The 26,691-nt window shown below is 38.4% G+C and overlaps 1 protein-coding gene across 1 annotated transcript in view; it reads left to right on the forward strand.

Annotated features, from left to right (window-relative positions):
- Nucleotides 1-26,691, forward strand: part of LOC122798676 (zinc-binding protein A33-like) — a 418,021-nt gene that overhangs the window by 19,192 nt on the left and 372,138 nt on the right. The window contains exon 2 of the mRNA XM_044067768.1: nucleotides 16,478-16,573. Within this exon, the coding sequence (XP_043923703.1) occupies nucleotides 16,478-16,573 (96 nt within the window). The remainder of the gene's footprint in view (nucleotides 1-16,477; nucleotides 16,574-26,691) is intronic.

The raw sequence follows: 26,691 nt of genomic DNA on the forward strand, positions 1-26,691 counted from the left end.
ATGTTATTGGTGCTGGATCAGGGTGGTATTACTGTATGTTATTGGTGATGCACTACACTGGTATATCTGTTGTCCTTGTATACACCAATGATTTATGCAGTGCTGCACAAGGGTGGTATTACTGTATGTTATTGGTGATGCAATAGACTGGTATATCTGTTGTCCTTGTATACACCAATGATCTGTGTGGTGCTGTACAATGGTGGTATTGCTGTATGTTATTGGTGATGCTGTTGTCCTTGTATACACCAATGATCTGTGCAGTGCTGCACAAGGGTGGTATTACTGTATGTTCTTGGTGATGCACTACACTGGTATGTCTCTTGACCTTGTATACACCAGTTGCCTGTGCGGTGCTGCACAAGAGTGGTATTACTGTATGTTATTGGTGATGGACTACACTGCTATATCTGTTGTCCTCTTATACACCAATGATCTGTGCACTGCTGCACAAGGGTGGTATTGCTGTATGTTATTGGTGATGGATCACAGAGGTATTACTGTATGTTTTTCGTGCTGTACTACACTTGTATATCAGTTGTCCTTGTATACACCAATGATCTATGCGGTGCTGCACAAAGGTGGTATTACTGTATGTTATTGGTGAATGACTGGGGTGGTATTACTGTATGTTATTGGTGATGCACTACACTTGTGTATCCTTTCTCCTTTTATGCGCCCATGATCTGTGCGGTGCTGTACAAGGATGGTATTACTGTTTGTTATTGGTGATGCGCTACAGTGGTATATCTGTTGTTTTTTTAAGCACCAGTGATCTGTGCAGTGCTGCACAAGTGTGGTATTATTGCATGTTATCGGTGATGCACTACACTTGTATATCTGGGTTCTGTGTATACACCAATGATCTTTGCAGTGCTGCACAAGGGTGGTTTTACTGTATGTTATTAGTGATGCCTGCACGGTTATATATGTTGTTCTTGTATACACCAATGATCTGTGCAGTGCTGCACAAGGGTGGCATTACTGTATGTTATTGGCGATGCAATACAGTGGTGTATCTGTTGTGCTTTTAAGCACTAATGATCTGTGCGGTGCTGCACAAGTGTGGTATTACTGTATGTAATTGGTGATGCACTATACTGGTATATCTGTTGTCTTTGTATACACCAGTGATCTGTGTGGTGCTGCATGTGTGGCATTACTGTATGTTATTGGTGATGCACTACACTGGTATATCTGGGTTCTGTGTATACACCAATGATCTTTGCGATGCTGCAAAAGGGTGGTATTATTGTATGTTATTGGTGATGCACTACACTGGTATATCCTTTGTCCTTTTATGTGCCAATGATCTCTGTGGGTGCTGTACAAGGGTGGTATTAGTGTATGTTATTGGTGATGCACTACAGTGGTATATCTGTTGTCCTTTTAAACACCAATGATCTGTGCGGTGCTGCACAAGGGTGGTATTGCTATATGTTCTTGGTGGTGCTCTACACTGGTGTGTCTGTTGTCATTGTATACACCAATGATCTGTGCAGTGCTGCAAAGGTTGGTATTGCTCTATGTTATTGGTGATGCACTACACTATATATCATTTGTTTTTGTATACACCAATTTTCTGTGCAGTGCTGAACAAGGGTGGTATTGCTGTATGTTATTGGTGATGCCCTACAATGGTATATCTGTTGTCCTTGTATACACCAATGATCTGTGCTGTACAAGGGTGGTATTCCTGTATGTTCTTGGTGATGGACCAATGTGGTATTACTGTATGTTATTGGTGATGCACTACACTGGTATAGCTGTTGACCTTCTATACACCAATGATCTGTGCAGTGCTACTCCATGGTGGTATTACTTTATGATATTGGTGATACACTACACTCATATATCTGTTGTCTGTGTATACACCAATGATCTATGCGTTTCTGCACAAGGGTGATATTACTCTGTTATTGGTGATGCACTACACTGGTGTATCTGTTGTCCTTGTGCTGCACAAGTGTGGTATTACTGTATGTTATTGGTGATGGAGCAGGGTGGTATTACTTTATGTTTTTGGTGAAGCAATACACTGGTATATCTGTTGTCCTTTTATACACCAATGACCTGTGCAGTGCTGTATAAGGTTGGTATCACTGTATGTTATTGGTTATGGACTACACTGCTATATCTATTGTTCTTGTATACACAGATGATCTGTGTGGTGCTGCACAAGGGTGGTATTGCTGTATGTTATTGGTGATGGATCAGTGAGGTATTACTGTCTGTTCATGATGCTGCACTACACTGGTATATCTGTTGTCCTTGTATACACCAATGATCTGTGCTGTGCTGCCCAAGGGTAATATTACTTTATGTTAATGGTGGTGGACTAGGGTAGTTTTACTGTATGTTATTGGTGATGGATTACTCTGGTATATCTGTTGTCCTTGTATACACTAAGGATCTATGCAGTGCTTCACAAGGGTTGTATTACTGTATGTTATTGGTGATGAAGTAGAGTGGTATATCTGTTGTCCTTGTATACATCAATGATCTGTGTGGTGCTGCACAATGGTGTTATTGCTGTATGTTATTGGTGATGCACTACACTGGTGTATCTGTTGTCCTTGTATACACCAATGATCTGTGTGGTTCTGCACAAGGGTAGTATTACTGTATGTTCTTGGTGATGCACTACACTGGTATGTCTGTTGTCCTTGTATACACCAATTATCTATGCGGTGCTGCACAAGAGTGGTATTACTGTATGTTATTGGTGATGGACTACACTGCTATATCTGTTGTCCTCTTATCCACCAATGATCTGTGCTGTGCTGCCCAAGGGTAATATTACTTTATGTTACTGGTGATGGATCAGGGAAGTATCACTGTATGTTTTTAATGCTGCACTACACTTGTATATCTGTTGTCCTTGTATACACCAATGATCTGTGTGGTGCTGCACAAGAGTGGTATTACTGTATGTTCTTGGTGATGTACTACACTGGTATATGTGTTGTCCTTGTATACACCAATGATCTGTGTGGTGCTGCACAAGAGTGGTATTACTGTATGTTATTGGTGATGCACTACACTGGTATATGTGTTGTCCTTGTATACACCAATAATCTGTTCAGTGCTGCACAAGAGTGGTATTGCTGTTTATTCTTGGTGATGCAGCCCTTGTGGTGCACATGGTCTTTAGACTTACTTGCATTGTAGTTCTTTTGATTGCAATCAACATGAATGAATGAGTGAATAAAAAACAATTTACTGTTCAAACTGAAGAGCCGTATTACGTTAATCTCCATTATCATTCTTTTCAAAGGTGTGCATAAATGTCCTCAAAGTACCTTAACTGACATGTGTGATGCAGAATGATCAGCGTTAGAAAAGTGTACTGCCAGTGTCTTTTATCATTTTCCATAAAAAATGTTTGTTTGTGGGCATCCATCCTAGTTCTGAGTGTCTGCCCTGTCCCTTTTACATAAACTGTATCTGGAAATTTCATTTATTTCATCAGATAAAATACATTATTATAAGTTCCTGTAAAGGAATTCTGTACTGTAAAACATGTTCTTTGTAGATATTACTTTGCTAATAGTACAAATCATCTAACAAGTTTTTTCATTTTGGATGGTTGCAGGTTTTTGTGCCATTTTGGTCTCTTTTCTTGTCTGCCTGTTTCTCACTGGAAGGTTCATTAGATCTGGTTGTCTGTTTCTCACTGGAAGATTCATTAGATCTGGTAGTTTAAATGACAGCAGTAAGGGTGCCTGAAAAATGTCACCCTCACCAAATATCAGTTGGAGATCCCTTATGATTTTGTAGAGTTTTTTAAAGTTCTGAATGATAAGTTGTCACTAGTGGAACTCTGTTAACGGGGGAAAGGGCCTGTCTTTTCACTGAAGCATTTGTTCTCTGTGTAGCCATATTGCTTTTCTGCTGCCGTGTTAAACTCCCTACAGAGTGACACTGAGCAAACAAGGCTTCCTTCAGTTGTGCTGTGTCCCTTTCCACCTCACTAAGACAATTACACTGATATCATAACGCTGAACTGTAAATAAACTGGGCTTTTTTGAGTGACAAGGATTATTACTGATTTTGTGCAGATATACTGATAGAGGAAATATCTGCATATATTGTCTGTCAGTTGTTTCCCTGTAAGCATGTCTGTAATACCCATTGTTCAATAGTATTCTGTTTTTGTTCCCTCCATGCCTTGCTTTGTACTTTCAGGTCTCCTACCCCAATGCCACCATCCATCATTGGGTCTACCATCCTTTCTGTTCATTCTTCTGAGTAACACTGGCATTTTTTAGACTTGTGTTGGTGTGGAACCTAAGGGCATGCTGAAAATTCTCACCTGCAACTGTTTTTGTGAGGGAGGGATTCTTTTAATGATTTGATCTAAGCTCTTGTCCATCTTCCTCCCCTATACTCGTTCTATTGTCCAAGGACTGCTTCCCTCTTCATGGACCATGCCTCCTCTTGGAGAGTGCCAAGATTAATGTCCCTCCCTCCAGGACAGGTGTGTCCATTCCTCCTTCCCAGTAGCACAGATAGTCCAGCTGCTAATCAAACATGGGTTACCTGGGCTATAGTTAGGACATTATCCCTCTATGCCATGCCACTGGCAACATCTGCATAGTAAGTGTAGTATCTAGGAAGGTTACAGTGCAAGCTAAGTAGTCCAAGAAGAGTTTAACAGATTGGTGGATTTTGTACAGTTCCTGAGTACTCCAAGACATATTTAACAGATTTGTGGATTCTGTTGAGTCCCTGAATACTCCATGAAGTGTTTATATTTTCATAAAGCTAATCGACTACCTTGGCTAAGTAAATAAAACGTCTTTTATTGAGTAAAAACAAATGGATAAGCACTTTCAGGCAAAAGTCCTTCTTCAGATCTAAAACTTTAAGCAATAGAAACTCCTTATGAGATACCATGTATCCAGTAGTTTCCTTCCAGTAATTAGCAAATTCTGTGTTGTTTCAATACAGATTTTAAAGGGACCTGTGCATTCAAGCCAGGTGTTCTATGTGCTTGCAGCTTTACAATCCTTTGTAATTCCATTGTATTACTGATATCTCACCCTCTGTTATTTGTATCAATTAATTGCAAAACCATAAACTTAAAATGATGATCCCCATATGTAGAGATATGCTTAGCTTAAGCATTCTGATTATTCATGGAATTAATATCTCAAACATGTTGTAAAATTCTTTGTTTAAGCATAGAGTTGCTTTCCAAGGTAAAAATGTTCGCATAGAGTGCAAGATGCAATATAGGCCACATTAGTAGAATGACAATCAGCCCAGATTAGTAGAATGACAATCAGCCCAGATTAGTAGAATGACAATCAGGCCAGATTAGTAGAATGACAATCAGGCCAGATTAGTAGAATGACAATCAGCACAGATTAGTAGAATGACAATCAGGCCAGATTAGTAGAATGACAATCAGCACAGATTAGTAGAATGACAATCAGGCTAGATTAGTAGAATGACAATCAGCACAGATTAGTAGAATGACAATCAGCCCAGATTAGTAGAATGACAATCAGGCCAGATTAGTAGAATGACAATCAGCACAGATTAGTAGAATGACAATCAGCACAGATTAGTAGAATGACAATCAGGCCAGATTAGTAGAATGACAATCAGCACAGATTAGTAGAATGACAATCAGGCCAGATTAGTAGAATGACAATCAGCACAGATGTGTGGTTTGATTCTTTTTCCTGATATAGGGTGTATGAAGTAACTTCTCATCGAAATAAACGTGCATGCTTTACAATTATAACCTGAAAAAGTTCTGATTAGATTGTACAGTGTTAATTTCTCGGTTTGGTGACTATAGCACAACTGTCTTTTCAAATTTGCACTGTTCTTAAAACTGAAATTTGATACATCTCCAACTACTCCTTTATTTTTATCATCTGATGTTAAAATTTTCCAATTTTTCTTGATCACGTCACACACTTCACCAATATTGCTTGAATAAGTTAAGACTATTCAATTATGTTTACTCTGATCTCTTACATTCATTTGTTCACTGTTATTTCTTATTGGTTGTGAGTAATATGGTTTCATTGGGTTCATATTGTAACACCAAACACTGAAAACAGCGAACGGTGTTACTTCGACACATAGTCAGTGAACGCTGAAAATGTCGAAACCACAGAACAGCGATTTCTTTCCTATGGAAAGAAATCGCTGTTCCAACCCCCCAAAAAAACATTAAACACTTCCAAACATATACACACATACCCTAACCCTAATTATACCCCCCAAAAACTCATAAACAACTAAATACACATATGCATGTAACCCAACAATACATCTAACGCAAAATAAAAAAACAGTAAACACTTTCATACATGTGCACTTACCTTAACCCGCACCCTAACCCTAAGGTCAGTAACAGTCATGCTCGGGAGCTATACCGGATAAGGGACCACACTGCATTCCAGAACAGGCAAAGCAATGAAGTGGTCAAGCGACTTCTTAACCAGGGAAAGAATTTGCTGAACAGCCGCTTCGCTGTTTTGCCTGTTCGCCCTACATGTGTCGACGAAAACGCATTCGACAAAATGCTTTTTTTGTCATTCTAATATGAACCCGGTTTCATTCTATCAGATCCTGAAATAATAATTTGACTTGCACTGTTTTCCACTTCCGTTTTTCCATAAGCTCTATTCAAAAGTTAATGTCGCATTTGGTCCATTCCTGATATAAAATCTTGTTCCCTAGTATTTAGTCTGGAAACTCGCAGCATCTGGACTTTCAAGATGTTATTGTTCATATGCTTAGGATGCATGCTCGACCTATGAAGAAGTGTATTTTTATAACAATCCTTTTTGTATGGAAAATAACAGTCCAACAAGTACAATAAAGCAGACAGCTGAAGGTGCAAAATACAAACATAAAAAATAAAGCTAACCGACCACCAAGGCTAAGTATATAAAACTTCTTTTATTGAGTAAAAAGAAATGGATAAGCACTTTCAGGCTAAAGTCCTTCTTCAGATCTAAAACTTTAAGCAATAGAAACTCCTTATAATATACCATGTAATTAGCAGATTCTATGTTGTTTCAGTATAGGTCTTAAAAGGGACCTGTGCGTTCAAGCCAGGTGTTCTGTTTGATTGCACCTTTACAATCCATTGTAGTTCCACCAATTCCATTGTATTACTGAAATCTTCCCCAATATTATTTGCATCAATGAATAGCAGAACCATAACATTAAAATGACGATCCCCATATGTAGAGATAAGCTCAGCTAAAGCATTCTGATTATTCACAGAACTAATATCTCGAACATGCAAAATTCTATGTTAACCAACAATCAGATCTATTTACTTAATAAATATTTGTTTCTTTCCAGCCAAGTGCTCAGCGTTCTCTGATGTAGTATTGATTTAAAATTATTTACATGGAATATAGCACTGTATATGTTGTTTCCACAAGGAGGCACTCCAAAAACCTAAAGCTAACTTCCTGCTGTTAAGTAATAACCTGGAAAAATGCCAAGCCCTCATAAACCCTAAAAACACTTCTGCCTATGCAGAGCTGTTCACAGAAACCCTGTACAAGCATGTTAATAGCTGCATAGAGGCAGCTTTACCCACCAGGAAAAAGTATAGAACTAACTCAAAAAACAAGCTACCCTGGTAGAATCACAAAATCAGTAGGCTGTTTAACAGCAGGAAGAAAATCATTGCAAAAATTATGAGGTACAGCACCCAGCAGGATAAAAGCATCATCAAACTAAACAAATAACTCAGTGGACAAGCAATTTTATTTTTTATTTATTGGCATTTTTTTACCGTGAAAGTCTACTGGGTCATAGACCCATTTTCAGTGGAGGCCCGGGGAGAAAAGCTCCATATACAATTTGAACAATATACACAGTTTAACAAGAAACAAGAAAGTAGTAGGTTACAGTACATTAGTATATATAAATTTCTACAGTAATTCACAGAGACTGTACCAGAGCAAAAGCTGAACAGTAGTAAAGCACATATAGGATGAAATGACATCACTGAAACATAAAATATGCAGTGTTTATTGGGTTACACATACAGTGGTTTAAACGCTGTACTCATGCATGGTACACATACATTACATACATTTTCACATACAGTGGTTTAAACGCTGTACTCATGCATGGTACACATACATTACATACATTTTCACATACAGTGGTTTAAACGCTGTACTCATGCATGGTACACATACATTACATACATTTACACATACAGTGGTTTAAACGCTGTACTCATGCATGGTACACATACATTTACACATACAGTGGTTTAAACGCTGTACTCATGCATGGTACACATACATTACATACATTTACACATACAGTGGTTTAAACGCTGTACTCATGCATGGTACACATACATTACATACATTTACACATACAGTGGTTTAAACGCTGTACTCATGCATGGTACACATACATTACATACATTTACACATACAGTGGTTTAAACGCTGTACTCATGCATGGTACACATACATTACATACATTTACACATACAGTGGTTTAAACGCTGTACTCATGCATGGTACACATACATTACATACATTTACACATACAGTGGTTTAAACACTGTACTCATGCATGGTACACATACATTACATACATTTTCACATACAGTGGTTTAAACGCTGTACTCATGCATGGTACACATACATTACATACATTTACACATACAGTGGTTTAAACGCTGTACTCATGCATGGTACACATACATTTACACATACAGTGGTTTAAACGCTGTACTCATGCATGGTACACATACATTACATACATTTACACATACAGTGGTTTAAACGCTGTACTCATGCATGGTACACATACATTACATACATTTACACATACAGTGGTTTAAACGCTGTACTCATGCATGGTACACATACATTACATACATTTACACATACAGTGGTTTAAACGCTGTACTCATGCATGGTACACATACATTACATACATTTACACATACAGTGGTTTAAACGCTGTACTCATGCATGGTACACATACATTACATACATTTACACATACAGTGGTTTAAACGCTGTACTCATGCATGGTACACATACATTACATACATTTACACATACAGTGGTTTAAACGCTGTACTCATGCATGGTACACATGCATTACATACATTTACACATACAGTGGTTTAAACGCTGTACTCATGCATGGTACACATGCATTACATACATTTACACATACAGTGGTTTAAACGCTGTACTCATGCATGGTACACATACATTACATACATTTACACATACAGTGGTTTAAACACTGTACTCATGCATGGTACACATACATTACATACATTGCCTACATACACTGATTGCATACACAATCGTTTAAAGAGGCTTGATGTCTGTAGTGCAGGAACAAGTGGGGTTCCTGAGGTAATGTTTTTTAATGCTGATTTAAATGCTTTAGTACAGCTGATTTGTGTTATATACGGGGTAAGGAGTTCCAAAGTTTAGCAATGCTATGAGAATAAAGACTTTGTCCTGCTCTTTTATTGGGTTTGGTAACATTTAGTAGATGTTTGTAGGAGGATCTACGATTTTGGTTGGAGTGTAAGTATGAAGGCTGAAGCAGAGAGCTGGACAGCTATCAGGTTTATAGACTAATTTGTGGGTTAGAGTCAATTGGGTATAGCAGAGGTAGTGGGAGAATTCGAGCAAGTTCAGTTATGAGATTGCTTGGCAGTGATGCATCCGGTTAGGCTTGCCTGAAGCAAATTTGGCTATTTTGTAATAGCAGGACTGGAGTCTTTTACTGAGAGATGAGTGAAGGTTGGTGAAACTGGCACTTCCATATAGAAGAGAGGGGATAAGCAAGGTATAGTTTGTCTAATTTAAAATGTGTTTTCTTTACTGTGTTAAGAATATGAGGTGGCTCAAAGGTGAGTTTATCATCAATTGTAATTCCTAGTAATTTAGCTGACTTTATGATTTTGATTTCTGTTTTATCTAATGAAAGGATTTTAAAATCAGCAGTTAGAGATTTTATTGAGAAAAATAAGAGTAGCATTAATTGTGCATTGTTAAGCCAAGGCAAATAAAGTCTACCAAAGCCAATTTTGAGGCAAATTTGGCCTCCCAGACCTGAGCCAGAAGATATAGCAAACCTACTGGCCAATAACTTCAACTGCAACTTTATCCCTCTGTCCTCCTCAACCTTCCCTCAGGAAATACCACCAAATATAACTCACCTTGCTATCACTAGGGAACAGCTCCTTAATGCTTTCTCTAAGACCAAGAACACTACATCAATAGGCCCAGATAATATCCCAGGATACCTTCTAAATAGCATGAAACATGACCTATCAGGCCCTCTGGAATTGCTGTTTAACTATAGCCTCCAAACAGGTTTCATGCCTCATGAATGGAGAACAGTAACAGTCATCCCTATACACAAAGGTGGGACATTTACAGAACCTGGAAAATACAGACCCATAAGTGTCACTAGTTTTATATTTAAAGCCATGAAAAGAATTATCATGGAACTGATCAATAGAGATATAGTAAACCTCCAGACAATGGACCCAACCCAGTTTAGTCTCATCAAGGGCAGGACATACCTACTCAACCTGATGGAATTCTTTGAGAAGGTCACCAAAGCAATGGATGAGGGCAAAATGGTTCACACTGCCTACCTTGACCTGGCGGAGGCATTTGACACAATACCCCACTCAGGCATTGTTGACAAACTCAAGAGGCTAGGTAGAAATCCGTATGTCTCCTAGTAGATAGCCATCTGGCTGACAGACAAGACCCAGGAAGTTAGAATTGAGGAGTCCACCTCTACAAGGAGGCTGGTCACAAATGGAGTCCTTCAAAGAATGGTTCTTGGACTGCTCCTTTTAGGCATTTACTTCTCGGAAGTCAAGGCCAATGTCAATGGCCTCTGGCTGACAAAATTTGGAGATGATTGCAAATTAGGAGCTGTCACTGAATACCAAACTGACACAAATGTTCTCCAGGAAGGGCTGACACAGGCAAACAACTGGTGTCAGAGCCATGGTCTAAAACTAAATGCCAAGAAATGCAATATAGTATCCTTTGGGAAGTCATCCACCCCTGGTAACTATCGTATTGACAACACACCCCTTATAGTTGACCCAGTAGTCAGGGACTTAGGGACTCACACAGAAAGTAATATAGATTCATAGTTTCACAGTTTCATAATCTAGCCTTTGACCCTCACATGTCTATAGTGGTGAGAAATTCATTCTATTTTGTGCAGCTTATAAACAAAGGTATGACATCTAAGTCCAAGGAAGTCATTGTTCCATTGTATTCTGCATTCATCAGACCTATCATTGAGTACAATGCCCCCTTTAGTGTATACCTAATCAGGCATGTCCAACAATTGGAACATCCACTGAGGTTCCTGACTAAAATAATACAGGGCATAAGTAAAATGTCCTGTGCAGACCACCTCAAAGCCCTATCCTCGTATTCTGTCCCCTACAGGCTTTTGAGGGTAGAGCTATCCCTGACATTCAGGGCATTGTCAGACCCCACTCTGATGGACCTCCTGCACATCCACAAAACAAACAGCACCAGAATTATCTGTTTTAAAGACTTAAACATTTCCTGTGATATAAATAGGACCTGCTAGAGAAACAGGTATGTATCCCAGAGACTACCCCATCTCTGGAACAGGCTCCCCATTCATGTGAAGAAAAGTTCCTCCCTAACCCAGTTCAAGTGTAACTTGGACAATTGGATGAGGAACAGGAAATTTATTCATGGGTTGGCAACTATGTCTCTAATGGACACAGGCAGCCTGTAAATGGTTCATGTTCCAGGCCCCTGCTTGTAAATGTTTTATCTCCCATGCCCCACTTTACACTTAATAATATTAAGAGTTTAATAGATTGGTGGATTCTGTTGAGTCTCTGATGGAATTCTTTGAGTAGTCAGTGCGGTGTGTCCAAACTATGACTACGTCTTCCATTAAATCAGAAATGTGAGTGTTCTGTCTGTCTTTGCAGTGTTCTAGAAATTCCCTGCCTAAGTTTGCCATAAGGATGTTTGAATACTGTGATACCACTATGATGTCCATTTCTATGCCTGTAGACTCTATTAATGTTAAAGTTAGTATGCATCTCACTAAGTTGTGTACGTTACCCACTGTATAGGGAGCAATGCTATCCTTGTGTGAGATGTTTTTGTAGAGTGATGCTAATAACCATTTGAAATGTCAGTACCTGCTAGAGTGAATTCCAAAGCATGGAGACTGAATGGCTGAAAGATCAGACTTCTATATACTAGGTCCAAGATGCCATTTCTCAGAATATTCCATTTTCTCTGAGATATGGTGATCTCAGAGTTGGTATATATAAGTTTGGGAGATGCCAGGTTGATTAATCTCCTTGCAGAAATGATTTTTAAGGAGAAGAGCAATTTTCAAGATTTCTTTCTTTTTTTTTTTTATTTTTTTTTTTTTCTGCACTTGGTATTTTGAGTGGTGATATTTCAAAAGGGAGTCATGATGCTACATCCAATGGCATAGCCGGCCTTAGGCATAGGCCAGCTAGGTGGCCTCCTGGGGCACCGCTCTAGTAGGGGTGCTTTTCCAGTGAATTGGATGGTGCAGGTAAATCAGGATGGGGGCACTGGGTGGTGTTGGAAGAGCTGTGGAGCTCTTTTACCTAGGGCACCAGTTAACCAAAGGCCAGTCCTGTCCAATGGTGTCTAAAATGCTATTAAGTGGTAGGTCATGATAACTTGACAAAATGCAAAGAAAGCAAATAATATTTTGAATATAGATGTCTTTTTCACTGACTAGTGGTTTCAGAATTTTCTCCATGAACCCAGGAAAAGTTTCTGTCAGGGTTCTTTTGCCTGACACTATTGGTTTTAATGGGTTTCCTCAATTATGGCTATTTGGCAGCATGTAAAAAAAAAAAAAAAAACCCTTGCCTAGGCTAATTAGGAATGAGGTTAATTTATTTGTCCTAGATGTGATCTGGGAAGTTGTTAATAAAGTTCCTCGGTTCTCTTGTGTACTGTTCAGCTGGATCATCAGTCAGCTGTCTGTAGTAGGTGTGATCTGGGAAGTGGTTCATTAGGTCCCTTGGTTTTCATATACTGTTCAGCTGAATCAGTCAGCTGTCTGTAATTGGTGTGATCTGGGAAGTGGTTAATAATGTCCCTTGGTTCTCATGTATACTGTTCAGCTGGATCAACAGTCAGTTGCCTGTAGTAGGTGTGATCTGAAAGTTGTCTGCCTCTTTTATAATAATGATGATGCGGTCGGATCACAAGATGTCTGTTGTCATTCATACAGAGGAAAATGTTGTAACAAGTCTGTTGTTGCAATTTCAGGATTTGATGATTCACATTTTGATGAAAACAGTCAGTATAGCATTCTAGTTTTGTTTTGCATCCACTCAAGATGATTAAAGGTCAGAATTTTAAACTGAAATGTCAACACATTGTTTTACTCCTCTATCTATCTCTCTCTCTCTTTTTCTTTTATTTAGTTAAACTACACTAACTGCACACAACATCCATATATTTTAAACTAATAATTTATTCTCTTGGTAGTCCCTGCCTTTTCATAACACATCAATATGATTTCAAAATTACTGCAGTTACATTTTCCATTAACCAAAACATCAATCTTACAAAGACTGAATATTAAGAAGATTAATAAATTATAAATTATAACTTGTTTTCCTTCCCTTGATTTAACTAATCTTCTTGGACATCTCTCTTTATTGTAATGTGTTATCATTAAATGCCAGAATAATTAACTTATGTTGTTTCCTTCCCTGCTTGATGAAATATTGCTCTACTATAACATGCTGGGAGAAGCTTTAGTTTTATGGCAGGTCATAACCTGGCATACTAAAGTCTCAAGCTTACACACACACGTGCGCATGCACATGCACACTCTCTCTCACACACACATACACACGTGCACGGACATGCACACTCTTTCTCGCACACACACACACACACACACACACACACACACACACACATGCATACTCTCTCTCCCTCCATCTCTCTGTCTGTCTCTCTCTCTCTCTCTCTCACACAAAAGTTAAGTGTCTTTCTCTGAGCCAGACCTGTAACTTGGGTGGGCTAAAGGGGCAACTGTCCTTGGCACAAGTTGTAAGAGTGCACAGTTGGTAAGTCGAAATGGGGTGGCAAGTGCAGTAACAGCATTGAATTTTGAACCACAGGGAAGTCACAGCTTCATGAATGAATGGTGATACTGCATTCATGGTTATGGATGAAGGTCAGTTTGTGGTAGTAGCTGTAGCAAGGTGCTTGTTACACTTGTAGCAAACTGTTTGCTACTGTTACAAGAAAACAGAAGAACACTTATTTTTTTTTTTTTTTTTTTTTGAAGGGCTGACAATTCAGAAAACTGCCCAGAGCATCAACTGGCCTGTTCTCTAATATATACTTATTTATAAAATGGCAGCCATACCTGATGACTCGGTTTTGTTCTATAACTACAAATAATCTTTCATTAAATGCCACCTTGCTGTGATTAAAGTATTTTAATTCTGGGTTGTAATTAGTGTTGGGGTAAGGGGTGGCTGCCATGGGCACAAGGTGTTAGGGGGGTGTGATCATCACTTGCCAGTGGGGCACAAGTGCAATGCTGGCATTCTGTAAAAAAGTCATAGGTGGTAGTGTGACATCATAAACAGGTGCCAGTACTGCTTTCACACTTTAGTCAGGAGGTCATTATGTTAGTAATTAGTAACTGTAGCATGGATGGTGGTACTGCGACATCATAAACAGGTGCCAGTACTGCTTTCACACATTAGTCAGGAGGTCATTATGTTAGTAATTAGTAACTGTAGCATGGAAGGTGGTACTGTGACATCATAAACAGGTGCCAGTACTGCTTTCACACTTTAGTCAGAGGGTCATTATATTAGTAATTAGCAACTGTAGCATGGAAGGTGGTACTGTAACTTCATAAACAGGTGCCAGTACTGCTTTCACACTTTAGTCAGGAGGTCATTATGTTAGTAATTAGTAACTGTAGCATGGACGGTGGTACTGTGACATCATAAACAGGTGCCAGTACTGCTTTCACACTGTAGTCAGGAGGTCATTATGTTATTAATTAGTAACTGTAGCATGGAAGGTGGTACTGTGACATCATAAACAGGTGCCAGTACTGCTTTCATGCTTTAGTCAGGAGGGCATTATGTTAGTAATTAGTAACTGTAGCATGGAAGGTGGTACCCTGACATCATAAACAGGTGCCAGTACTGCTTTCACACTTTAGTCAGGAGGGCATTATGTTAGTAATTAGTAACTGGAGCATGGAAGGTGGTACCGTGACATCATAAACAGGTGCCAGTACTGCTTTCACACTTTAGGCAGGAGGTCATTATGTTAGTAATTAGTAACTGTAGCATGGAAGGTGATACTGTGACTTCATAAACAGGTGCCAGTACTGCTTTCACACTTTAGTCAGGAGGTCATTATGTTAGTAATTAGTAACTGTAGCAAGGAAGGTGGTCCTGTGACATCATAAACAGGTGCCAGTACTGCTTTCACACTTTAGTCAGGAGGTCATTATGTTAGTAATTAGTAATTGTAGCATGGAAGGTGGTACTACGACTTCATAAACAGGTGCCAGTACTGCTTTTACACTTTAGTCAGGAGGTCATTATGTTAGTAATTAGTAACTGTAGCATGGAAGGTGATACTGTGACATCCTGAACAGGTGCCAGTACTACTTTCACACTTTAGTCAGGAGGTCATTATGTTAATAATTAGTAACTGTAGCATGGAAGGTGATACTGTGACATCATGAACAGGTGCCAGTACTACTTTCACACTTTAGTCAGGAGGTTATTATGTTAGTAATTAGTAACTGTAGCATGGAAGGTGGTACTACGACTTCATAAACAGGTGCCAGTACTGCTTTCACACTTTAGTCAGGAGGTCATTATGTTAATAATTAGTAACTGTAGCATGTTAGGTGATACTGTGACATCATGAACAGGTGCCAGTACTACTTTCACACTTTAGTCAGGAGGTTATTATGTTAGTAATTAGTAACTGTAGCATGGAAGGTGGTACTGTGACATCATAAACAGGTGCCAGTACTGCTTTCACACTTTAGTCAGGAGGCCATTATGTTAGTAATTAGTAACTGTAGCATGGAAGGTGGTACTATGACGTCATAAACAGGTGCCAGTACTGCTTTTACACTTTAATCAGGAGGCCATTATGTTAGTAATTATAACTGTAGCATGGAGATGGTTACAGTTTTTCTGGGGTCCTCATTGGGAAGACCATTTTTTTGTTTTTTGGATTGAATGGGGTGCCAGTCTGAGGAGATGCCCAAGCTGCCAAAACTAGCAATGACTTTCTTTTATTTTATTGTTGCAAATCATTAAAAAACTATCTTCTGTTAGAGCATATAAACTGAACATTTTAATGCATAAACTTTTGTATTAAATATTTACTATCGTAATACTGTTTAATATATCCAGGACAAGCTGAAGAATACTGTATCTTCTCTAGAAGTGAAAATGAAACATCTCAAAGAGTGTCAAAGCAGTCAGGAACAGAACATCTCTGCTGTCAAGGTGAGAGAATCAGCTTTTATTCTGATCTGACTGTTTTGTAAAAACTGTAGCAGGAGAAGTCAGAGGAGAATGTATGAACAGGGCTATGTTACACAGGGAGGAGATGAAGGGCTGTCAGTCATGTAAGCAGATATCTACAAGTAAAAGTCTTTATTGTTCCTGTCACAGTAAAATTACCTTACTTTAAATTTCTGTATATATGTATATGTATGTGATGGTCATTACCTTCTCATGTGCAGATTTCTAATGCTGCAGTTACAGTGAAACCCAAGTGCCAAGCCAGGTACATGCTGACCTGCATGAGGTTAATTAATTTTAATTTATCTTTTGTTAACCAGATTAGTCCCCCTAGGTCAGTGGCCTCTTTTCAGGGAGATCTGAGGTAGTATTTATACCACTAAGGTACATTTCACCAGAGCATCAAGGAACTTCCTCTACTCGTCTTTCTTCTGAATGGAACCCATTTTGCAGGGGCACTTCCTGTTTCCATTCTAGGAGCAGATGTGGCCTGGAGAAACAGGGAGGCAGATGGAGAGAGAAGGAGGTAATAGAGTGGTCAGAGAAATGGAGGAGAAAGCAAATATCAAGACCAGAGAATGTATACAGGATTCTGAGTAGATGTTTCAAAGAAATCTGTTTGATAGTGATGAGTCGACAAATGATGGATGTATAATTATAACCCTCCAGTTGGGAGGGTTCCAGGAATATAATGGTGATGCAGAGTGAGACAAAAAGTGAAGGAGGTGTTTTCTGGGGGAACATTATGGAGAAAGTACAAATGGAGGGTGCAGATACAATCCTGAAGAATAGTGGTGAGATGGAAAAGAAAACATATGCAGAGAAAGTAAATGAAGACAAAGGGGGAGTAACAGAAAAGAAGGCAGAAGAAAATTAAAAATGGTTTTCATGGATAAGGATTTAAAGTAAAAAAGAGAAAAAAATGGACATGTATGATGTGTGGGACAATTTAATAGCTCCTTTTGATGTAAAACCACATGAGGCAAGAGAATGTATTCTTATTAACAAATAGACATTTTGTGACATTATATATGAGACTGTTTTTTTCAATAGAAAATTTTCTTGGAGAATATGAAAAATAGAAAGACTGTATCCAATGGAATTTTTATGTGATAAAAGCATTTCACAGGGAAACAAAAAGGAAAAACGTATGTACAGTTTTGAACAGAGGTGGAAAGAGAGACCTTGAAAGGGCACTTGATATAAAGCAGTACTGGACATTGCAAAAGCTTATGATAAAAGGGATTTATGGACAGGTCTACTTTTATATCTTGTAATGCAATATCATTAAATTGCTAATTGTTGAGATGAAAACTACTGGTCAGTAAGTCATAAATTGTCCCCGGAAAAAACACAGTTGGCCACCATGAAATAAAACAATAAAGCAAAACAAATAAAATCTGCCATAGTGGGGGGCTTCACCCCCACACCCCCATGAGGGGTACTGTGCCCCCTCACCCCTGCTAAATATACTAACTCTGGGATCGCACTACATTGGAGAAGGGGCAAGTTCACCATGTTGGCTAACTGTAATTTACGAGGTACTGACCATTCATTAAAGTGTTTTTTGTGCCTTTCATTTTGACAATTAGCAATTCGATGATATGGCATTCTGAGATATAAAAATAGATCCTTATGTACTCGTAGATGAGATTGTAATATTGTGTTAAAAATAGAATGAGAAAACATTTATATATATATATATATATATATATATATATATATATATATATATATATATATATATATATGAATGAAAAATGTGGTGGGGAATAGGGGTGTTGTAAAATACTGGGGACCAACCCAAAACATGTTTTTTTGTGGAAAATGTGGAAAAGAAGGACATTTGATAAGTAGCTGTGATAAAAGCAAATGTTATATTTGTGGGGAAATGGAATATGATGCAAAACAATGTGAATTGAAATGTTATAAATGTATCAAAATTGGACATTTATGGATGGATTGTAAAAATGAAAATAAGAGTGAGAAAAATAAAGAAAATGGACAAAGAGAAGGAATTTTTTTGAAGTTGTAGAAATAGAAGAAAAAATAGATGACAAAAAATAAAGAGGACACAGCAGAAGGTTCAGACTTAATTAAGAAAACATAAATTGGGAGGTGGTAAAAGCAAAGCATGAATTCTATTGTTGAAAGAGTAAAGGAGAGAAAAGGAAAATTTAAAGATTTAAGTACAAATAAAGACAAAGGGAACCGATGAAAAAGAAGACATTCAGCTAATGATTCGGGGTTGGTATACTGGGTAATGTCTGTGACTCACAAACACAAGATGCACTGTGTGACTTTCATCTCTGGGAGGGAACTCGAATAGGCTTAGAATGGTCTATTAAGAAAGTTAGCCTGTAATTAGCTATGAACTTATGAAACCATGGATTTAAGGAAAATGGAAAATTTAGCATGCTTTCTGTATATGTGAATAGTATTAAGAATATAGTTAATGGTTCAGGTATTTACCTTACAAACAAAAGGTGCACGGTTTGATTCTTACATGGGGTAATTGGCTAGGTTTATAATGGCCCACAAGCCTAGTACTAAACTATGAACCTATAAAGAGGAAAGAGCTTTAGGGTTAATTAACGCAGTAGTATATACTACTTCATTGAATTTGTACAAAGTGTTAACTTAGGTAAATGCAAAAGATGAGGCATTAGTAGTAAAACTATATAAGTATGATAAATGTGGGGGTATGTTAGAAAAAGGGACTCTCTTGCATGTTGACCATTTAGCCCATTGCTACTGATTCTACCCATCTGCCCCCCCTATGTGTAGGGAAAAAGTGAGAGTGGCACAAATGTCATCCTGGTAGACATCACAGGATTTATTTATTTATATTTTCTGATGCTAGCATAAAACAACCTCATGCCATTATGTTATCATAATTCATTATCTTGATAAAAATCATTGAAGACTAATGTGTGTATATATGTACCTATAGCTACATCAATCTCAGAAAAAAATATTAATTCTCATGTAGGTCAGATCAACACATGTAAGTGTTACACAGACAGTGGATAATTAATGCAATCTAATGCATAACATTTAATATGTGCTGAAAATACAGTCCTAAACTGTCTGTAATCTCCCTTTTGTTTTCCCTCTGTACTATGTACAGATCATTTGTAAATAAATAAATATGCAGTTTGACTTTAAGTATGTACATTTATATCTTGGTTCTCAAAAAATTGTAAATTTTTGTAACCACATGTAAACATTGAGCTGCATAATAATAATATAGAAAATTCTGTGTCAAATATCAAAGTTCACACAATGCAAGACTTTCAAAACTGCAACTAACTGAAGTTTCTGTTTCCTCCCAATGCCAAAAAGTTCTAAGACTTTCAGTGTAAGAGTTTAATTCAAATTGACTTGTGGATGCAATTGTCATGCTATGTAATGTATGTTAATACTTTGTAATGTGTCTTAAAAATACAATCCTTTGTTACATTGTTTACATGACTTGATTGTAACAACTGTGGCCTGAGCCATGGTTGAAAAGGGTCTTAGGACTTTATGAATATGTGTCCTATGGAGGTATGTCCCTAGACTTGAGCAGCATTCTACCTTCACCTAGGATGATACCACAATATAAACAAAAAATGATTGACTTCAACAATTGGCTTAATTTCTGGTGTCATTCTGAGGGGATCCATTTCCTGTCAGCCTGGAATGACATGGTTGATAGACCACACTGCTTTGTCAGAGATAGTCTTCACCTGTTACCTCTAGGCTTTCAGTTATTGGCTTAGGCACTTGCCTACCCCATAGTGACATTTTTAGGCAAGTTCTCAAGAACAAAATTTCTGACATGAAAATATCACAAATAAATTAAAGGTTATATTGTTAAGTGCTAGGAGTTTAAACAAGAAACTGCACTTTCTGGAAGTACTTCTCTCCCTGGAAGATGTTGACGTCTGTGCAGTTACAGAAGCTTGGTTCATGGCTGCATAGAGTACACCAGCCTTGCAAGGCCACAATGCCTTCCACACTTTCAGACATAGCTCCTCGTGGTCCCCTGCAGAGTTCCTAAGCCAGCAGAGAGCAGAAAAAGCAACTTTCTTGATCATAAGTATTTTTTAAACTTTTTAGTTTGCATTTTTCGATCTTTTGAGCTTTTCGACTACTGTTTGTGCCTATATTACTGTTTTATTACCTTATTTTCCTGTTTTTGTGAGCTTATATTGTTGATTGCACTTGTGGGCTAAAGTATTGCTTAAAAGTAACAAACAGGCTAATACACTCAAGTGTACCAGCCTTTGATAGCAATTTAGTCGAAAACAAAGCATTTACTGCATTTTTTCTGTCTGTTTGCAAAAAAACAAAAACAAAAAATATTTCTCCTTTCCTACACTTTCCTAGTTAGTTGTTCCAGTGATCAGATTTTGCTGATCCCTGGGCTTTGTATTTGGTTTCTGTGTTCCTCCATTTTCTTGTGTGGCCAGAGGTAGTTTCTTTGCTCACCAGTGGGAGTGGGGGTACTGAGCTGCTTTTTTGTCCTCAGAGGAGTGGTTAGAAGCAGCAACTAGTAAGTGGAAGGCCATTTTGGGTCATTTCCTGTTTTTTCCAGCCCCTGCTATAAAGCACGCTTTGGCAGGCTTTTCTGGCATTAGAGAACTAGGCATAGCTCCTCGTGGTCCCCTGCAGAGTTCCTAAGCCAGCAGAGAGCAGAAAAAGCAACTTTCTTGATCATAAGTATTTTTAAGCTTTTCAGTTTGCATTTTTCGATCTTTTGAGCTTTTCGACTACTGTTTGTGCCTATATTACTGTTTTATTACCTTATTTTCCTGTTTTTGTGAGCTTATATTGTTGATTGCACTTGTGGGCTAAAGTATTGCTTGTGTAACAAACAGGCTAATACACTCAAGTGTACCAGCCTTTGATAGCAATTTAGTCGAAAACAAAGCATTTACTGCATTTTTTCTGTCTGTTTGCAAAAACAAAAAACAAAAAATATTTCTCCTTTCCTAAACTTTCCTAGTTAGTTGTTCCAGTGATCAGATTTTGCTGATCCCTGGGCTTTGTATTTGGTTTCTGTGTTCCTCCATTTTCTTGTGTGGCCAGAGGTAGTTTCTTTACTCACCAGTGGGAGTGGGGAGTACTGAGCTGCTTGTTTGTCCTCAGAGGAGTGGTTAGAAGCAGCAACTAGTAATTGTCGGCCATTTTGGGTCATTTCCTGTTTTTCCAGCCCCTGCTATAAAGCACGCTTTGGCAGGCTTTTCTGGCATTAGAGAACTAGGCATAGCTCCTCGTGGTCCCCTGCAGAGTTCCTAAGCCAGCAGAGAGCAGAAAAAGCAACTTTCTTGATCATAAGTATTTTTTTAAACTTTTTAGTTTGCATTTTTCGATCTTTTGAGCTTTTCGACTACTGTTTGTGCCTATATTACTGTTTTATTACCTTATTTTCCTGTTTTTGTGAGCTTATATTGTTGATTGCACTTGTGGGCTAAAGTATTGCTTAAAAGTAACAAACAGGCTAATACACTCAAGTGTACCAGCCTTTGATAGCAATTTAGTCGAAAACAAAGCATTTACTGCATTTTTTTCTGTCTGTTTGCAAAAAAACAAAAAAAATATTTCTCCTTTCCTAAACTTTCCTAGCTAGTTGTTCCAGTGATCAGATTTTGCTGATCCCTGGGCTTTGTATTTGGTTTCTGTGTTCCTCCATTTTCTTGTGTGGCCAGAGGTAGTTTCTTTACTCACCAGTGGGAGTGGGGAGTACTGAGCTGCTTGTTTGTCCTCAGAGGAGTGGTTAGAAGCAGCAACTAGTAATTCGTCGGCCATTTTGGGTCATTTCCTGTTTTTTCCAGCCCTCTGCTATAAAGCACGCTTTGGCAGGCTTTTCTGGCATTAGAGAACTAGGCATAGCTCCTCGTGGTCCCCTGCAGAGTTCCTAAGCCAGCAGAGAGCAGAAAAAGCAACTTTCTTGATCATAAGTATTTTTAAGCTTTTTAGTTTGCATTTTTCGATCTTTTGAGCTTTTCACTACTGTTTGTGCCTATATTACTGTTTTATTGCCTTATTTTCCTGTTTTTGTGAGCTTATATTGTTGATTGCACTTGTGGGCTAAAGTATTGCTTGTGTAATAAACAGGCTAATACACTCAAGTGTACCAGCCTTTGATAGCAATTTAGTCGAAAACAAAGCATTTGCTGCATTTTTTCTGTCTGTTTGCAAAAAAAAAAACAAAAAATATTTCTCCTTTCCTAAACTTTCCTAGCTAGTTGTTCCAGTGATCAGATTTTGCTGATCCCTGGGCTTTGTATTTGGTTTCTGTGTTCTTCCATTTTCTTGTGTGGCCAGAGGTAGTTTCTTTACTCACCAGTGGGAGTGGGGAGTACTGAGCTGCTTGTTTGTCCTCAGAGGAGTGGTTAGAAGCAGCAACTAGTAATTTCGGCCATTTTGGGTCATTTCCTGTTTTTTCCAGCCCCTGCTATAAAGCACGCTTTGGCAGGCTTTTCTGGCATTAGAGAACTAGGCATAGCTCCTCGTGGTCCCCTGCAGAGTTCCTAAGCCAGCAGAGAGCAGAAAAGCAACTTTCTTGACCATAAGTATTTTTTAAACTTTTTAGTTTGCATTTTTCGATCTTTTGAGCTTTTCGACTACTGTTTGTGCCTATATTACTGTTTTATTACCTTTTTTTCCTGTTTTTGTGAGCTTATATTGTTGATTGCACTTGTGGGCTAAAGTATTGCTTGTGTAACAAACAGGCTAATACACTCAAGTGTACCAGCCTTTGATAGCAATTTAGTCGAAAACAAAGCATTTACTGCATTTTTTTCTGTCTGTTTGCAAAACAAAAACAAAAAATATTTCTCCTTTCCTACACTTTCCTAGCTATTGTTCCAGTGATCAGATTTTGCTGATCCCTGGGCTTTGTATTTGGTTTCTGTGTTCCTCCATTTTCTTGTGTGGCCAGAGGTAGTTTCTTTACTCACCAGTGGGAGTGGGAGTACTGAGCTGCTTGTTTGTCCTCAGAGGAGTGGTTAGAAGCAGCAACTAGTAATTCGTCAGCCATTTTAGGTCATTTCCTGTTTTTCCAGCCCCTGCTATAAAGCACGCTTTGGCAGGCTTTTCTGGCATTAGAGAACTAGGCATAGCTCCTCGTGGTCCCCTGCAGAGTTCCTAAGCCAGCAGAGAGCAGAAAAAGCAACTTTCTTGATCATAAGTATTTTTTTAAACTTTTTAGTTTGCATTTTTCGATCTTTTGAGCTTTTCGACTACTGTTTGTGCCTATATTACTGTTTTATTACCTTATTTTCCTGTTTTTGTGAGCTTATATTGTTGATTGCACTTGTGGGCTAAAGTATTGCTTGTGTAACAAACAGGCTAATACTCTCAAGTGTTCCTGCCTTTGATAGCAATTTAGTCGAAAAGAAAGCATTTACTGTATTTTTTCTGTCTGTTTGCAAAAAACAAAAACAAAAAATATTTCTCCTTTCCTACACTTTCCTAGTTAGTTGTTCCAGTGATCAGATTTTGCTGATCCCTGGGCTTTGTATTTGGTTTCTGTGTTCCTCCATTTTCTTGTGTGGCCAGAGGTAGTTTCTTTACTCACCAGTGGGAGTGGGGAGTACTGAGCTGCTTGTTTGTCCTCAGAGGAGTGGTTAGAAGCAGCAACTAGTAATTGGCCGCCATTTTGGGTCATTTCCTGTTTTTCCAGCCCCTGCTTTAAAGCACGCTTTGGCAGGCTTTTCTGGCATTAGAGAACTAGGCATAGCTCCTCGTGGTCCCCTGCAGAGTTCCTAAGCCAGCAGAGAGCAGAGAAAGCAACTTTCTTGATCATAAGTATTTTTTAAACTTTTTGTTTGCATTTTTCGATCTTTTGAGGTTTTCGACTACTGTTTGTGCCTATATTACTGTTTTATTACCTTATTTTCCTGTTTTTGTGAGCTTATATTGTTGATTGCACTTGTGGCTAAAGTATTGCTTAAAAGTAACAAACAGGCTAATACACTCAAGTGTACCAGCCTTTGATAGCAATTTAGTCGAAAACAAAGCATTTACTGCATTTTTCTGTCTGTTTGCAAAAACAAAAAAACAAAAATATTTCTCCTTTCCTAAACTTTCCTAGCCTATTGTTCCAGTGATCAGATTTTGCTGATCCCTGGGCTTTGTATTTGGTTTCTGTGTTCCTCCATTTTCTTGTGTGGCCAGAGGTAGTTTCTTTACTCACCAGTGGGAGTGGGGAGTACTGAGCTGCTTGTTTGTCCTCAGAGGAGTGGTTAGAAGCAGCAACTAGTAATTTGTCGGCCATTTTTGGTCATTTCCTGTTTTTTCCAGCCCCCTGCTATAAAGCACGCTTTGGCAGGCTTTTCTGGCATTAGAGAACTAGGCATAGCTCCTCGTGGTCCCCTGCAGAGTTCCTAAGCCAGCAGAGAGCAGAAAAAGCAACTTTCTTGATCATAAGTATTTTTTAAACTTTTTAGTTTGCATTTTTCGATCTTTTGAGCTTTTCGACTACTGTTTGTGCCTATATTACTGTTTTATTACCTTATTTTCCTGTTTTTGTGAGCTTATATTGTTGATTGCACTTGTGGGCTACAGGCTAATACACTCAAGTGTACCAGCCTTTGATAGCAATTTAGTCGAAAACAAAGCATTTACTGCATTTTTTTCTGTCTGTTTGCAAAAAACAAAAACAAAAAATATTTCTCCTTTCCTACACTTTCCTAGTTAGTTGTTCCAGTGATCAGATTTTGCTGATCCCTGGGCTTTGTATTTGGTTTCTGTGTTCCTCCATTTTCTTGTGTGGCCAGAGGTAGTTTCTTTACTCACCAGTGGGAGTGGGGAGTACTGAGCTGCTTGTTTGTCCTCAGAGGAGTGGTTAGAAGCAGCAACTAGTAATTCGTCGGCCATTTTGGGTAATTTCCTGTTTTTTCCAGCCCCTGCTATAAAGCACGCTTTGGCAGGCTTTTCTGGCATTAGAGAACTAGGCATAGCTCCTCGTGGTCCCCTGCAGAGTTCCTAAGCCAGCAGAGAGCAGAAAAGCAACTTTCTTGATCATAAGTATTTTTAAACTTTTTAGTTTGCATTTTTCGATCTTTTGAGCTTTTCGACTACTGTTTGTGCCTATATTACTGTTTTATTACCTTATTTTCCTGTTTTTGTGAGCTTATATTGTTGATTGCACTTGTGGGCTAAAGTATTGCTTAAAAGTAACAAACAGGCTAATACACTCAAGTGTACCAGCCTTTGATAGCAATTTAGTCGAAAACAAAGCATTTACTGCATTTTTTCTGTCTGTTTGCAAAAAAAAAAAAACAAAAAATATTTCTCCTTTCCTACACTTTCCTAGTTAGTTGTTCCAGTGATCAGATTTTGCTGATCCCTGGGCTTTGTATTTGGTTTCTGTGTTCCTCCATTTTCTTGTGTGGCCAGAGGTAGTTTCTTTACTCACCAGTGGGAGTGGGGAGTACTGAGCTGCTTGTTTGTCCTCAGAGGAGTGGTTAGAAGCAGCAACTAGTAATTTGTCGGCCATTTTGGGTCATTTCCTGTTTTTCAGGCCCCTGCTATAAAGCACGCTTTGGCAGGCTTTTCTGGCATTAGAGAACTAGGCATAGCTCCTCGTGGTCCCCTGCAGAGTTCCTAAGCCAGCAGAGAGCAGAAAAGCAACTTTCTTGATCATAAGTATTTTTAAACTTTTAGTTTGCATTTTTCTAGCTTTTGAGCTTTTCACTACTGTTTGTGCCTATATTACTGTTTTATTACCTTATTTTCCTGTTTTTGTGAGCTTATATTGTTGATTGCACTTGTGGGCTAAAGTATTGCTTAAAAGTAACAAACAGGCTAATACACTCAAGTGTACCAGCCTTTGATAGCAATTTAGTCGAAAACAAAGCATTTACTGCATTTTTTCTGTCTGTTTGCAAAAAACAAAAACAAATAATATTTCTCCTTTCCTACACTTTCCTAGCTAGTTGTTCCAGTGATCAGATTTTGCTGATCCCTGGGCTTTGTATTTGGTTTCTGTGTTCCTCCATTTTCTTGTGTGGTCAGAGGTAGTTTCTTTACTCACCAGTGGGAGTGGGGAGTACTGAGCTGCTTGTTTGTCCTCAGAGGAGTGGTTAGAAGCAGCAACTAGTAAT

This window comes from Protopterus annectens, chromosome 3.part1 (genome assembly GCF_019279795.1).
Source record: "Protopterus annectens isolate FY-2018-M chromosome 3.part1, PAN1.0, whole genome shotgun sequence".
Taxonomy (NCBI): domain Eukaryota; kingdom Metazoa; phylum Chordata; order Ceratodontiformes; family Protopteridae; genus Protopterus; species Protopterus annectens.